At 40.9% G+C, this 15050-nt stretch overlaps 1 protein-coding gene across 4 annotated transcripts in view; it reads left to right on the top strand.

Annotated features, from left to right (window-relative positions):
- Nucleotides 1-419: 419 nt before the first annotated feature.
- Nucleotides 420-15050, top strand: part of CDC40 (cell division cycle 40) — a 42910-nt gene continuing 28279 nt past the window's right edge. Inside the window, exons 1-3 of one of the 4 annotated variants that reach the window (XM_082307252.1) lie at nucleotides 420-545; nucleotides 11151-11237; nucleotides 12799-12928. In XM_082307252.1, the coding sequence (XP_082163378.1) occupies nucleotides 459-545; nucleotides 11151-11237; nucleotides 12799-12928 (304 nt within the window). In that variant the 5' untranslated portion in view covers nucleotides 420-458. Of the gene's footprint in view, nucleotides 546-586; nucleotides 903-1096; nucleotides 1327-7649; nucleotides 8109-11150; nucleotides 11238-12798; nucleotides 12929-15050 lie in introns of those variants that run through there. The other 3 variants (XM_082307251.1, XM_082307254.1, XM_082307253.1) reach the window with 3 other exon arrangements.

The following is a 15050-nucleotide window of genomic DNA, read 5'->3' as shown; positions in this document are numbered from 1 at the left end:
CGAACGCCGGGTCCGGCCCGGGGCGGGCGGCGGCCCTGCGGTGCCGGGCTCCCCGGCTGCGCAGCCACCCGCTCCGCCGCCTCTCCGCCGAAGAGATGGCGAAAACCCTTTGTGTGCGGCAGGAGGCGGGCGCCCGGGAGCTATCGCGCCCGCCCTCTGTTGAACGTTTTCCCCTGCCGTTACGCAAGGCGCAGGCGAGCGCCCGTGACGGGCCGTAACGGGCGGGAGCGCGGCGCCGGGCGCGGACGAGCGGCCGGGCTCCCGCCCCTGCCATCGGCCGGTGCGCCTTCGCCGGCAGCGGGCAGTTGCCCCCTCGCGCTTGTCTCCCCGGCGAGAGCGGCGCCATGGCACCCCTCCGCCCGGCGGCAGGACGGCAGCTGCCGCGCCGCGGCACCCGGGCCGCCGGGCTGCCCCCCCCGCAGAGCCCGCTGGGCCCGGGCCGGCCGGGGCCGCGTTGCATGCTGGAGCTTGTAGTCGCGCCCGGGAGTCCTGAAAGGTTAAGCACCAACAACAGCAAAGGGAAACGATCCCCCCCTCAAACGCATGTATGTCCCGCAGAAGACCATAATTTATCCTTTAGAGCGTATTTTCTGTTTTAACGAGCCGCGTTTTAAGGTGCAGCCCCACCCCGCTCGCTCGGCGGGGGAAGGGACGCGGCGGGCTCCGCGGAGCTGCCAGGACCTGCTCGTCCCGTCATCCCCCGCGCCAAGATGTCGGCGGCTATCGCCGCGCTCGCCTCCTACGGCGGCTCCGACTCGGAGCCCGACTCGGAGCCCGAGGCCGAGGGCGGCTCCCAGCGCGCCGCCGTGCTCGCCAGCCGCGACGCCGTGCTGCACCTCCGGGCGCCGCCCGCCGCCCCCCCGGCCCTGGCCGTCGACGCGGCCCCGGAAGTAGCGGTGAAGGTAGGCGCCCCTCCGCCGCCGGGGGGGACGGGGCCCGCGGCGCCCGCCCGCCGCCCGAGCCGCACCGTCGGCCTCTGGCGCTGGGGACGGCCTTGGGGCAGCCCCGGGGCGGGGAGGGCGGGTGCGGGGCCGGCGGGGGGACGCTGCCGCCGCCTGGCCTTGCCCTGCCCTGCCCCGTGGTGTGGGGGCCGGAGCTGGGGAGGCGGCCCGCGGGTCCCACTGCGGCCGTTAAGCTTATTAAAGCGTATTATCCCAGTCTCTAAGCCGTGCCTTGCTTGGAGTTCCTCAGATGCTCTCGTCCTCTGTTCCCCCGAGTTGAGGATGTTTTTCTGTGTGGTTTGCCCGTGTTTTTCTGTGGGGTGGAATCGATACTTGATAGGCGGCCTGCAGCTGAGTCCTCTTCTAAAGAGCAACCTGAAAGCTGGTCAGTGTTTCTGTTTTCATGCCAGTGTTGCTTGGGAAACCTTAATTTTCCAAGTGCAGCGTCATGTTGGTTCACTCTTATGATTCCAGAAAGGGGGAGGGGACGGTGTTGGTTTGCTTTTGGGATTTCGATATAGGCAACTAATTTCTAATCAAAAGCGGGCGTCTCACCATGATGACTGTCATTGTAGCTTTGTGTTGCTTCCAATTGTATTGAAAAGTTTCCTATTTTGTGACAAAGAGGTGGATGGGATCTTTCACTTTGGTGTCATTAATTCACATGTTATCACAACTAATCATGTCCATGTGTGCACGTTATACTTTAATGTACTGACTAGATGTGCATTTTCTTATCCCTTAGAGTCTTAGAAACATCTGACTTCTTGAATTGCAGCCTCTGACAGACTGTCTTGGACAGGCTTTGAAAGGAATGCTAATTAACATCTGTAATATCTTTTGAGTGTGAATGATAATAAATGGCAAGTAGCATTGGCTGTGCTCTTTGCCACTCCTAAGGCTGTAGCAACAGGTTTTCCCTTTGCTACGCCAGCACAAAGGTTTATGGAAGCTGCTTGGTGGCTGACATCAGGGAGCTGATCTGAATTAAAAAAAAAAAAAAAAAATTCTGGTGGAGTTATTTGTGCTTGGATCCATTCCTTGATCTGGTTTGCAATGTAGCTGCCCAAATGCTGTGCCGGCACAGTTAAATGCCTGGTGCCAGAGTAGGAACAAGCAGCTGGAGAAAAAAAGTGTCAGTAGCATGTTCCATTCAAAGCTGTTCACCACGCTATGCCCTGAGAGGGCTATCCACTGGTACATCTAGGCCTTTCTCTGCCACAGGTGTTCTGCTAACCAAGGTAAAAAGGAAGTGAGGTTTCTGAGTATCAAGATGTTTTATTAAAATATTGTCTATCATGAGATGCATGTAACTGAAAAGGTCAGTGACTTCAAGCTCAGGCTTTTTGAATACGCAGCATACTGGAGCTTCTTTTAGTGCCACAACCTTCTTTGCATTTTTGGCAGTTGAGAACGTAAATCTTAAGTGGTTGATGCTCTGCACACTAGCTCTAATTGTTCTGCCTGTTTCTGGTTTAGAATTTTGGCCTGTTGACTTGCACAGATGTTAGAGTTGTGTGTACTTTAAAGAGGAACAGGTTCCTCACTCTCTTTATTAGGAAGGTGTAATTGTTAGCACACTCAGCTACAGCATTTGGGTTTTTGTTGTTACTTAAATGTGCGTATCAAATATAGCCCTAAGATGTTACTCCAAGATGTGTTTCTTTATTCTACAGAAATCTGCTGAGTCCTTGCCTCAAAGTACATCATAGATATATAAAATCATATTTGTGTGAAAATAATTTTTCTATAATTGAAAACTGTACTAATGATTTGTAACCGTGTTTTAAAAGTTTGAGGGGATGGCTTTTGATACACCCTCTTCTTACAATCTGCTTGTTAAAATAAGCATATTGCTGATCTCGATGTTGAATTACTCATAATAAATAACACTGAGTTATAATTATTGGTTACTTCAGTAATATTTCTACTTTATTTTTAAATTTGAAAGCTGCCTAGATGAAATAAATGTTTCTACTACTATTTTTAGCAGCACTAAAGTGCTAAAAATGTTACAGTACCCAAGGGGAGACAACAGAGGTGTGTGCACTTCTGGTCCCTTCATCCAGAAAAGGATACCTTATAACTGCAAAAAGTTCAGAGAAGGGCAGCAGGGCTGAACAAAGGTACTGCTTCTGTATGAGGAATTACTGAGGAGGCCAAAACTGAAAAAGAGATGACTGAGGTGAAAAGTATGACACAGACCTGCAAAATCACTAAACAGCATGGGGAGGGGGTTGAATACTCACTGCCTCTTCCAGTACAGCAACTGTAAGCTTACTAGTAGGGTTCAGAACAAACAAAAGGATGCAGTTCTTCATGCAGCATGCAGTAGGGCTGCTCCCATGCCAAGAAATATTGTGTATGCAAGAAGTGTACACTGTTACAAGGACGGTCTGGACAAGTACTTGGAAGAGATCCATTGAAGGAAGAAGTGTCAGTAAATACACAGATTTCTTCAAGCTTACAAAGTCTTCTGACCTGAAAATAGTTGGCTGTTGGGAGAGTGCAGAAGTAGTATCATGTACGCTTGCCCTGTTCTTACTCTTAGGCGCCAAGTTATCGTAAGGCTGATGTTTTCTTGTGTGGGGAGAGTGGGTAAGTAAATAAAGATTATTTTCTTACTCAAAATACATCATCAGGTAGCAGGTAGGCATGACCGTGTTGTTGACAGTTTGTTGTTCCACAAAGGGAAAGGAGCCCACTTGCCAACAGCCAGGGCTAGGAAATGTCTTCCCTCCAGCAGTGGTCATCGCGAGGGGCAGGATGTATGGAATAGTTTTGTGGTGTCCTCAGCAGTTGTGCCATGAGAGGGGAGGTTCGGTACTTCTACTTGTCCATTCCATCATGAGTGGACTTCCATTCAAAGTCAAGTCTCGTGACTTCTACAAGGATTTGTGTTGATTCATTAATTTGTTGACATAGATGCGGCTCTTCTCAGCTTCCTGCTGGTAGTTGTGTTTTCTGTATGGAAAAAATAAAGTCCTGTTCTCCTTTTTGTTTCTAAGATACTCATGGCAGAAGCAGATCTTTCCGAAGCATAGCTCATCCGTCCTGTCTGACTCTGTAGTAACGGCACTGTCTAAACACACACCATCTGGGTGCTTTGGTACTGGTTTTCTATGGATGTTTTTTGCCTTAATCAGCTTCATGGTGAGATTTGAGGCAGTTAAAATCAATAAATAGTAGGTACAACTTTTTTGCCTCTGTGATGTCTCCTATAAGCCAGACATTTGGCTTCCAGAGGAAGGGAGGCTTACCTCCCTTCCTCCCTCCCGTACAGGAACACCAATGCTTTCTGCTGCTAGTCAGGCCTCACACAGGCAGCCGCTCTTGTCGTTTGTTGCTCCAGCCTACTTTAAGGAGAAATAGAGCCCACCAGAAGTAAGGTCTTAGGCCTTTCTGCTCTGTAAGAGCATCTTGCTGCAGGATGGGTAGCTCCAGGACAGCTGTGTTGTCTCTGGTTATTGTGGGGTATGAACCTATTGAGAACTTGAGGCACTAGGTATGAATTGGCCGTAGAGATCTCCTCCCTGGCATGGCAGTGCCCGTGATACTGGGCTAGGTGGGCTCTTCGTCTCTCATGCTCTTAAAGCAGTCAGTTTTGTGAACTGATTACGGTTAACGCAGTGAGAAGAAACGCACAATATGTTTAAGTAATGGAAGTCTGATGGATCTAGAGCTCCTTTGCTGTTAGCTATCCAGAAACTGGCGAAGTAAGGTGTGTTTGTTAGTGGTGGCTTTTATGTGTGGAGTGAATTAGGCTAATTAAGAACATAGACTGAAAAAGTCAAATACAGACCTCATTTACTTGGTCCTTAACACGAGTGCTTTATGAATGTTTGTTCAGTGTTTTAATAATGCTGGCTTGGATTTGAAAGTAGAGGTCAGCATGTGTTTCAAGTCCTATAACATAGCGGTTTCCTTTTTTCACTCTAAACCTCTTACTTTAGGATTCTTTCTAAGTTATATTTTGCTAGACATTGCCAAAACCGATTATAATTAATTTTCCTACAGCTTCTACTGATATGAAAAAATCACCCTAAGATTGCTCACAGAGTATTTACCTTCACTATTGAATTAAAAATGCTGAAGGAAATTCAGGAAATTGCACATTCTGTGAAGAAATCTCTTTCACAGGAAATATTGCAGCTATAAGCTTTGCTGTGAGAACATTTGCTGGTTTATCTCCATCAGTTCAGGGTAAGACTTGGATGGGAGCAGATTTTATGATATTTATCTACAGTGTCTTGTTCACTGGTTTTGAGGAGAGGATACTCAACGGGGTTGAAATCAACAAGGCTGGCCTGGCCCAGTACAGGAGCTGGAGTGTTTGTGTTGTCTTTAATGTGGGAAGGGCTTGGAAGTCTCAGGTCCATTTCTCTGTTTAATCTAGTTTACCTTTGGCACTATGCAGGTGTCCAGAAAAATACTACTTCAGGGGAAGAAATAGACTTCAGCCACATTTATTAATGTTCTATAAAACCCAATCGCTGCCCAGCTATGGAGAGAGGATAGATACAAAGTCAGTGTGTGACCATTCTGTAGCAGCGCTAAACATTACTGACTTGGGAGGTGTTATTTGTTAGGAATGTTTTGGCTTCTTTTAATATGGTGGGTTTTCCTGTTTTTTTTTGACACAAAATATCTTGTAGAGAATAGATGTTTAGAACTTGTCATCCTGCAAGATGCTGGGAATCCAGCCTAGTTCAACAAAACCATTTAACATATGCTTTTCTTGCTGGTTTATTTTTGTTCTATTCAAGTTAGTGGGATGGACATTTACTGTTAAGAGTGTATGAATGGTAGAATGACTAAAAGCTGATAACAACCAAATCTTAATGTTGGGACTTCACTGTAAATGACATTCATCTCTTGGTAATAAATCTGAAAATCTTTAGAACGAGATAATACGGCGTATTTGACAGCGCAAGTGGCTTATGCAAGAATTGTTGAGTGACAAATTGCTTAAGCCTCTATGGCTTATGGGATGGGGTCTTAATGTACCACATTTTAATTTAATGGATAATTGAAACTAATTAAATCTTATGCAAAGCAGCCTGCCCTTTTTAGCTGTTTGGCTAATTAGTAATAAATTTACCTGGGCAGAAGGGAACATTGTAAGTTTATTATCTAAAATGTCCAGAAAAAAAAACAAAAACATAGACATCACAACTCTTTGCTTGCATGATAAGAAACTAGAAAACTGTGACCTTTGCTTTGTTCTAACAAACTTCGTGTTTAGACAAACACTGAGATTTGAGTGTCAAATTCTGCTTCTAAATGAATAAACGGCTCTCATTAAACTTAGAGGTAGCCACATATTAGCACAGTGGGGATTACAGAATTTGGCTGAAATTTAAAAAATATTGTGGATAGAAAGGATTGTGAGTTGCCTTAACATAAACAACATTATATTCTTTCTAAGGAACAGAATTAGCATCCAGTGTTGCAATTCATGCTGCAGCTTGTTTCTTTTATTTAAGGTTTTGCTTTGATGCCTGTTATAGGGATTTGGCTGTGTTTAATTCAAAAATGTTTTTGTCTTGCATACGTATAAAAGAGAACTTCTAGCAAGATTTTTTTCAGATTTTTTTTTTTTATTGAACTATTTTGCATTCTATATATCAAGTACTTTTCGTAGATGGTAACCGTTTTGTTTTATGGCATTCAGGTAGGGTTTTTCCAAAGAAAAACAGGACTGTGGCATGTTTAAGGAATCCATAAGAAGGAAAGCTAATCTGATTTACTGTATTTATAGTCTAAAATCCCTTCTACTTCCTGTGCTCTTTCCTATGCTGACTTTTAACTGGCCAAAGGGCCTTTATGGTAGGACTAAAGGAGCACGTCTTGGTAGGAGCTAGACGTTCTGTGATCTCTAGGGAGTTATAATGAAGCACCTGCTTGTCTACACTTAGCATCAAAAGCTTCTTTCTGTCTCAAGGTAGATTCCTTAGGAAATGCTAATACTCCAAAGTACAGCCCTGAGTGCTATTCCCCTATGATAGTGTGATGCTGTGTTGTAGGTTGAAAGAGGCAAAAGGAGAGCATTTAAGTATCAAAGACATTTTTTTACCTAATCAAATCATATCTGAACTGTAAATCAACCCAATACCGCAAGTAAGTAGACATAACATCTATTTAAAAAAAACAAACAAACAAAAAAACCCAACCAACACACCAAGTAGTTCAGTGATGAGACATCGTCTGCTGCTTTTTTTTGCCTTGCATCAAGAATGATACCTGTGTCTGTCTGGACAGACACTCATTTAACCTGTCTACCAAACTTCAGTGGATCTATAGACTGAGCAATTTCAGTGTTTGGCTGCCCTTATGTCTGCTAAGTTGTGTAATCTGAATCTTTTTTAGGCTGAATTGCATTGTTCAATTTTTCTATACAGGTCATATTTTCTTAGACCTTTGATCATTCTTGATTTTCTCTTTTGGACCCTTTTCAGTAGCGTGTGTCTTACCTGATATGCGGTGCCCAATGTGGCCACTGTATTTCAGTGGGGTGCTTGTTACCAGCTCTGAGAAAAGCAGAGAGGCGATACGTAGAGCTGAAGTTTGCAGCTCCGCTGTATTATGTCTTCCAAGGAAGCCATATTCAGTAAAACATAACTTCTAAAACCTTAATTCTTTTCCAGGTTATATGGCTGGCACCACCTTTAATGATATCACAGCATGCCATAAAGCCCATATTTATACAATTTCTGAGTTGCAGCAAACACAAGTTTCTTTGCCAGTCCTACAGCTGAACTTTTAGCTTTCTGCGGAGGAACACTGTATCTGTTTAAACTGACAGAGTCTTCACCCCCCTTTTTATGATTCCTGTGCCTTTGTGAGTGGGAAGTGACCTAGGGTAATACTTAGCCCACCACTGAATTCACAGATGCCCTCATCTTTCGGCCTAGCTACTGATAGTCTTCCATCCTGCAGCGCCACTTGTGTCACACCTGGGACTTAAGCTACATGATGAATTGCTCAACTTAGGCTTGTAGATAAATCAAGACATGTCGTGTGTGACCAAAGGAAAACCTACAGCACAGCAGAGGGATGTGATCCCTTAGATTACCTTATCTCAGTCACAGCTCTGCCAGACTGCTGCTCCTGTGATCCCTTCCCTGTTCGCGGTAGCTATGGCAAATGCATCGAGAATGCATGCAGGTAAGTTCTCTTGGCTGTTGCCAGCATAAAGGGACAGAGTCGTAAGACCTGTATGTTTACTTTTTTCGCTTTCTGCGTCTTAGAAAGATGAGTTCTGCTGAAATGGTCTTCTGGCGATGCATAAAGTTGTACCCAGTGATCTTCACCATGTGCAGAGGTTGCTGATGAGTTCTTTCCTCTTACTGAAAAAACAAAAACAACAACAACAAAAAAACAACAACAACAAAAAAACCAAAACCCAAAAAACCCAAAACCTAAAAGAAAAGAAACCCTGCCTCAATGCAGATAGCTTGCCAATTTGTGAAATGATTGATGGATGAGGTTAATATTTTTAATGTTTCCACTACCTACCAGGGTCTGTCTCATAATGCTATACAAAATGGCATATATTGGATGTTGACCAAGGGATAATTTATCTGCTGCAATTCAAACTCTTGCCGTAGACTAACATTTCAGAATATGTTGTGTCAATACTTTATTTTCCTACCAAGATTTCGATTCTTTAAAATACTGAGAAGGTAAAGTGGGGAGTTGGGATACATTCAAATTATCATATAGTTTAAAGCAAAATGCCATAGTGAAAAGATAACCATTACGTGCTTCGGCAGCATATTAACAGATCATCATTTGATGCCCAAATATATGAAAGCATGAATAAGGCTAGAGGTCTTGGGGAGTTTAGCGCTGATAATATAACATGTGCTTCAATTTCAAGGCTCGGTGGTTTTCACACAGAAAGACTATGCCTGTGGTGGTCTAGGAGCGAACATATTGTGTGGCTTCCAAGTGACTCAGCACTGTTCCACCAGCAGCGAAGTAGAACCAGAATTGCTGTAATCGTCCAGCAGAGGATCAGCTTTCATGCCACAATCTGCTGCTTTTCTCAATTACCGAGTGGCATATAATAGGACTTAACAGGGAGAAAAGAGCAGGAAAAATAGCAGAAGTGAAAAATTCTTGGCATTTTTGCAAAACTGGATTTTTCTCACTTTTTCGGTTTAAAGAGCAGGGAAAAAACTTGTGTCTTAATTTCAAGTAAACTGGTAACTGTTTAAATGTCACTGGCAGTTGATCAGATAAATTTTGCCATATTATCAATGATATTAATTTTTATTTTCTGAAATTATAAGGTTGGTGGATAAGATGTGGAGTCTAGCTGGCTGAGCAAGCTGTATGATGTGACTTGAAAAGGTTGTCTATGGAAAACATCCTCAGGTCATGGAGCAGTGAAAGGAAATATAAGTGTATAGGTAATACAGGTTAGGAAACGGTTTTAATATGATCCTATTCTAGCTGGGGATGGGGAGGGAGTGGGAGGCGTCTGGTTTTGTTGCTGAATGACTGGATTAGGCCTGCCGTGCTGTTCCCAGGCAAGTTCATAGTGTACGAAAGTCAGGGCTATGAATGTACCGGTAGCCGTTGTCATCCAAGCCCAGTGAATTGGAAAGGTCGTGTGATGAGAGAAATGAGGTCAGGCCGAGAACTGGCAGCTCTAAGGGCTCAAGCAAGAGCAGTGCAATGGCTGGATCTGCCTGTTAAAATAATTGATACACAGTGAGAGTAAAGCTTTCTAGTTGGACTTAACAATACTAAGGCAGATGATGGGGTGTTGATGTCATTCTCTTTTTTTTTTTTTTTTTAAAGCCCACACTTTTTTGAGCAGTTTTAACCAAATATAATTGGGTAACAAGCCAAAGATCTTTAGGTACTGTTTTTCTTTTCTGTGTTCTAGAAAACCATGTTTCAAAACCCTTTTACGTCTTGCATGCCTAAGCAAATTTGTTTATAATTGACCTGCTGTTGAATTGGGGAGGAAAAAAGCTTCTGGGCACAGCATGTCAGAGCATAGCTAACAATGTTAAATAAGTTAAATAAGAACATGCCATTTTGCTCTTTCAAGATACTATAATACAAAGCAAGATTGAGTTTGTTCGAGGTGATTTTCTATTAATGAAGTGACTGCTAAAATTCGATCCTCTATTGTGCCACTTCCCTCTGTGAGTTGCAGATGCTTTTGGATCCTCTTGTAGGTGAGCACTGATTAAACACGGATGCTAAGATAGCTTTTCCTAGTGTAATTACTAGGGATATTATCAATCTACTAGCACATTGTAAATCCCTTTCAAATGCATTTATTCTAGAACAAAGATGCAGGAAGCAATACCAGTAATAATACCACAAAATAACATTCTTCTTCATTAACTGAGCCTTTAAGGGGGTGGGGGAGGTAGTGTCAGTTTAGGATCAATGTAACTGAACCTTTGTAGAGCTCTGTGAAACCATGTCTTTTTGAGCACTGCCACCTAATCAGTCTTTTTCTTTCCGATCTTCTCTGTCTTCTGCTTCAGCTGCGTGTGCCCTTCTGAGTTTTTCCCTTTGAGTTGCTTGAGAAGTTATTCTTTTAGTTAACCCCTCTTTCTTGTCCCTTCATCTATTGAGTTAAATCTTTGTCACAGCAGGCTTGGAAATGTGTTTAAATACTGAAGCTGAATTACATTTATACCTTTTGGTAAAAACTTGGAGATAAGGGATTGTTGGATTCTCTGAAACTCATTGTTATACGTATGTTTGCGCTCATGTCTAGTATTTTTTTCCCAACTATCTTTCAAAACAGCTACTTGTGACTTCTGCCTTTTGTAGAACTCTAGTTTTTACGCTTTTCTATTAAAATGGTGACCATTTTAATTGGCTCCTCTTTACAAGGTCTGGTTTTCAGAGATCCTCAAAAAAAAAAAAGCTTGTCTCCAATCTTGCTATTGTTTTTAAAATGCGTGCATGAAGTCTTTAAAATAAAAGAAGTAATAATACCTATGCAAAATTCTGCGTGTATCTTAGACGAATTTCTCAGTGAGGGCCCAACATTGGTTTTGCGATCAGTATTTTTCAAAAATAGAAACTTTGGCCAAGCTACTCTTCTCCTTTCATAGTACTGAAAGTGTCAACTTAAACTACAGCCCTAATTTTGTCTGAAATGGGGTAATGTCATGCATTTAAAAGTCTTTATGTGAAAAATGGTTTATTAATATGTCTGTTTTATTTCAGGAAGATGTGGAAACAGGAGTCCACCTTGATCCTGCTATCAAGGAAGTTCAATACAATCCCACTTATGATACCATGTTTGCACCTGAGGTAAGAAACAATATTGATCTTTAGAGCAGAAATGCCTTTGGCTTAAAGGGCAGAGGTTCTATAAATCTCGTGTGAAATTCATATAAGACATATCTTCTTTGAATACTTGCTGTATTTTGGAATCTAGTTTGGGCAAATTAAAAAAAGATTCTACACAGATGTGTTGGTATTTTTAATGCTTGAATTTTAATATTCTGCACAAAGCTTTTCCAAGAAGAATCTTTAAAGTGTTTATCAGAATTACAGCTATGGAAATTAAAAGTCAAGCTAGGAAAACAGCATTATAAAGATGTTGAGTAAAACATGAACTGCATTAAAGTAGTCTCTTACTATTTTCACGTTTTTGCTATTTACTCATTATGTTACTTAGAGCAAAATGAATGGTTGTAAGTCTTGTGGATATATGGTTTTTAAGAGGAGGATTTAAAATTAAAATCCAAGTATTTTCAGTATAACTATTCACATCAGTGTTAAGTATTTTAGTAACTTAAGCTATGCTAAATGTGTATAGTGAAAAACCATTTTAGGCTGAATGTGAACTGCCTGGTGCCATGTGAACCACTTTCTATTTTATTATAACCGACAGGCTATCTGAAAGATAAAAATAGCTGTTCGGGCATTTAACTTTTTTCAGTATTGAACTTCTTTGTACAGTTTGTCTTCTGTTAGACCAGGGGTTAGCATTCTAGGTAGACAAAGGTTGCATCAAACTGAAATTTCTACATTAGTTATGCTTTATGTTTAGAAAACCTTTTGTAGAACCACATAAATTGGCCTTTTCATAGCAGACTTTCATTTTGCAACATAGCAAAGCCATGAAGTGTGAGCAAAAATACTGATTTATACTTATTACAATGTTACTTTGTGCAAGTGTTTTAGTTAGGGAAGCCTAATGTGGGACAGACTCAGGTGTCTGCAAATATGGCTGACGAGCATAGGAGTTACAATTAAATTTAGTTTGATATTAGTCTCAGTGTATTGCATTTTTTTGTATTAACTCTTATTTTCCCTAACCATGGTATGGTTGTCATCCTGCAAGAAGAAAAGCAAGGCAGAGTTTCATAAGTGTATTTCCTGGAATAATATATCAAGTCCCTAGTTGCTTTTTAAATGCACGAAAGTATTCTTGGCGGTGTAATTTTTGCATTAAGTACATGAGTTTAGTAGAACCTGATATCTCTTTCTTGATGTCGTCCCCTTACAAGGGACAGTATGCTGTGGTTTTGTCTTCTGAATGCTTGTCCTGATCACATACTGAATGGTAGTGTTTTGTGTTGACTAGTTGATATTGGTTTGCCTTCTGTACCAGTAATACAGGCTAGAAGGTTCGGTCATGAAACGAGCTGTTCAAAGGAACTGTGTAAGCAATTACTGTGTAAAAATAACAGACTAAGCAGCTTATTCAGTAGTCATAAAGAAATATAAAGTTGAAGTGATTTTGCATTACAGTTTTTGAAAGACAAGTCTTTTTTTTTTTCCTGTATTTTTCCTGAAAAAGTACATACTCATAAATAAGAAATTAGTAATTCTGATATACTTTCTTTTAACATTGTTGATGTAGTTTGGACCAGAAAACCCATTTAGGACTCAACAAATGGCTGCACCTAGAAATATGCTTTCTGGATATGCAGAACCAGCTCACATCAATGATTTCATGTTTGAACAACAAAGAAGAACATTTGCAACCTATGGTAAGTCCTTAACAGTGGAATTCACCTCCACCTTTATTATGCCCAGGTTGGACAAAAGAAATTGTTCTCTATAGAACAGTTAATAGGACTGCAAGTTCTGTAAATTGCTTTTTAACAGACTTACTAAAATGGGGAATGGTCTTTGAATGCAAATCCATACAGCTGGAGATCATAGTATTTATTTGGGAAATCTGATTTTGTAATTCCCTTGAAACCGTAATCAAGTGTAGACCTCCTACCAAACCCCTCCTAATTAATCCTTCCATTAGTTGCATCAGTGTAAAAAACACAAATCAAAATTTCACACTTTTAATATGACAAATAACTGTAGATCTGTTATGCAAATAGATTCTTTCATGTAATTCTAACTAAAGGTAGCTCTCAAAACCAAAAGGAAGCCTTACTGAGTTGTCATGTTCTTCGGAGTGGTTGCCCGTAGATACAAGCTGAATGAACAGGAATTGAAAAAAGTGGGAATATTCTTAGCAAAGACAGACCCAAAGAACTCTATATTGGTGCTCATTATAGTTGCTGCTTTCTTATCGGGAAGAACCTTTTCACTTGTAAATAGTTGCATTTGAAAAATAAAACATTTGAGTTTTGGAGAGGCTTGAGTTTCAAATAGACTTTTTATGGATTGTAAGAGAAATGGATTTTTTTAATAGGGAAAACATGGAAAGACTATGGATTCTAAGCATTCTTTTGGACACGTTTGAAAGAACAGAACTGCCATGTATTTACATATAACAGTGGTTAATTTTTCTTCTGTGTTCCATTGTAAGCTTTCACTTCTGTTTTAAACTGGACTGCAAATGCTTGTCTTGCAAATATGAATCTTTGTTTTCAGATTAAGTATCACTTTATATTCTTCAAATTCAGTCTATTAGGCAAGTTCTGATACTTCCTGTGTAAACTTAGTGTCACAACACTCAACATTTTGCACGACAGACTTGCATCTTTCTTTATTCGTATTTACATTCAAAATACTACTCCTTGCAAGCTGTTGTGCCTCAAAATCACCTCCCTACAGACGAGTCCCCTTAAATTGATTAGGGCTTTATGCATGCATGAATTCACTTACTGCGTTCTGTGATGGACAAGATTAGGACTTTATTGCTAACATCTGTGGGAGCCATGTATTACAGTGAAACCTGGAAGAAAAAATTACCTAAAATCAGAGACTATAACATTCTCAGTTTCTCTTCGTATTTGGGTTTTATTAGAGGTTTTCTTGTAAATTTTAAAACTTGAAATATATTTAAGACAGGTTTTTTTCTTTTACACAATTTTAGCAAATAGGTACTTTTCATTGAGTTGTTAGGATGTGGAATATAAGCAAAATGCCAATATTAAGAAATGGATGTCTAGTTCCATAGCATAACTCTAACTTACTTGACTGCAATTCTGATGTTAGAACTTGACAGACAATGCATGTAGGAGCCTATTCAGGATCTGAATAGACGGATTAGATTTTGTTCTATGAAATTAAATGTTGCATTGTGTGCATTGTGCATTTGTGTGTGTGTGCGTGTAAAGTAGGCATTGGGGAAAAAAGGGTCTGTAGGCATATAGTGTTTGGTTTGGGGTTTTTTTTGTTTGTGAAGTTTCGTTTGGGAGAGGATGGAACTAGTAAGTCTACTCAAAGCTCCTGCTATTGCTTTATATCATCAGTGTACAGCAACTGCCTTGAAAGCTGTATTACAAGAGAGTCTAAAAATATATTTTTAAGACTGATAACATTGGCAACTGTGCAACTATCATATTCAGCTTTCTAGAAATATTCAATAGATAATGATCTGGGTACGGTGAAAATGGAGCTATGAAAAGGCTGAGACAGGCAATTTAAACTGCAAGAACAAGCGCTGAGAAGCTGAAGTTCAAGCTAGAAGATGCGATAAATGAGCATGATATCCTGGCTCACTAGAAGGTCTGTTAAAACCAGCACTCCTCTAAGTTGTCAAAAAGTTGTCTATTAAAAAATTCAATATTCTCTTTTCCATTTGGAAGGAGGTAATAAATATCTTCTCAGAAAAGTCCAAGTATAAAAATGCAAGTATAATTGCTAGGCATAAATCTAAGTCATACATGTTTTTAATGACTTAAGTTGTAACATATTGGAAGA

Source organism: Platalea leucorodia (genome assembly GCF_965183815.1).
Source record: "Platalea leucorodia genome assembly, chromosome: 3".
Taxonomy (NCBI): domain Eukaryota; kingdom Metazoa; phylum Chordata; class Aves; order Pelecaniformes; family Threskiornithidae; genus Platalea; species Platalea leucorodia.
This window is presented reverse-complemented; position numbering and strand designations above follow the sequence as displayed.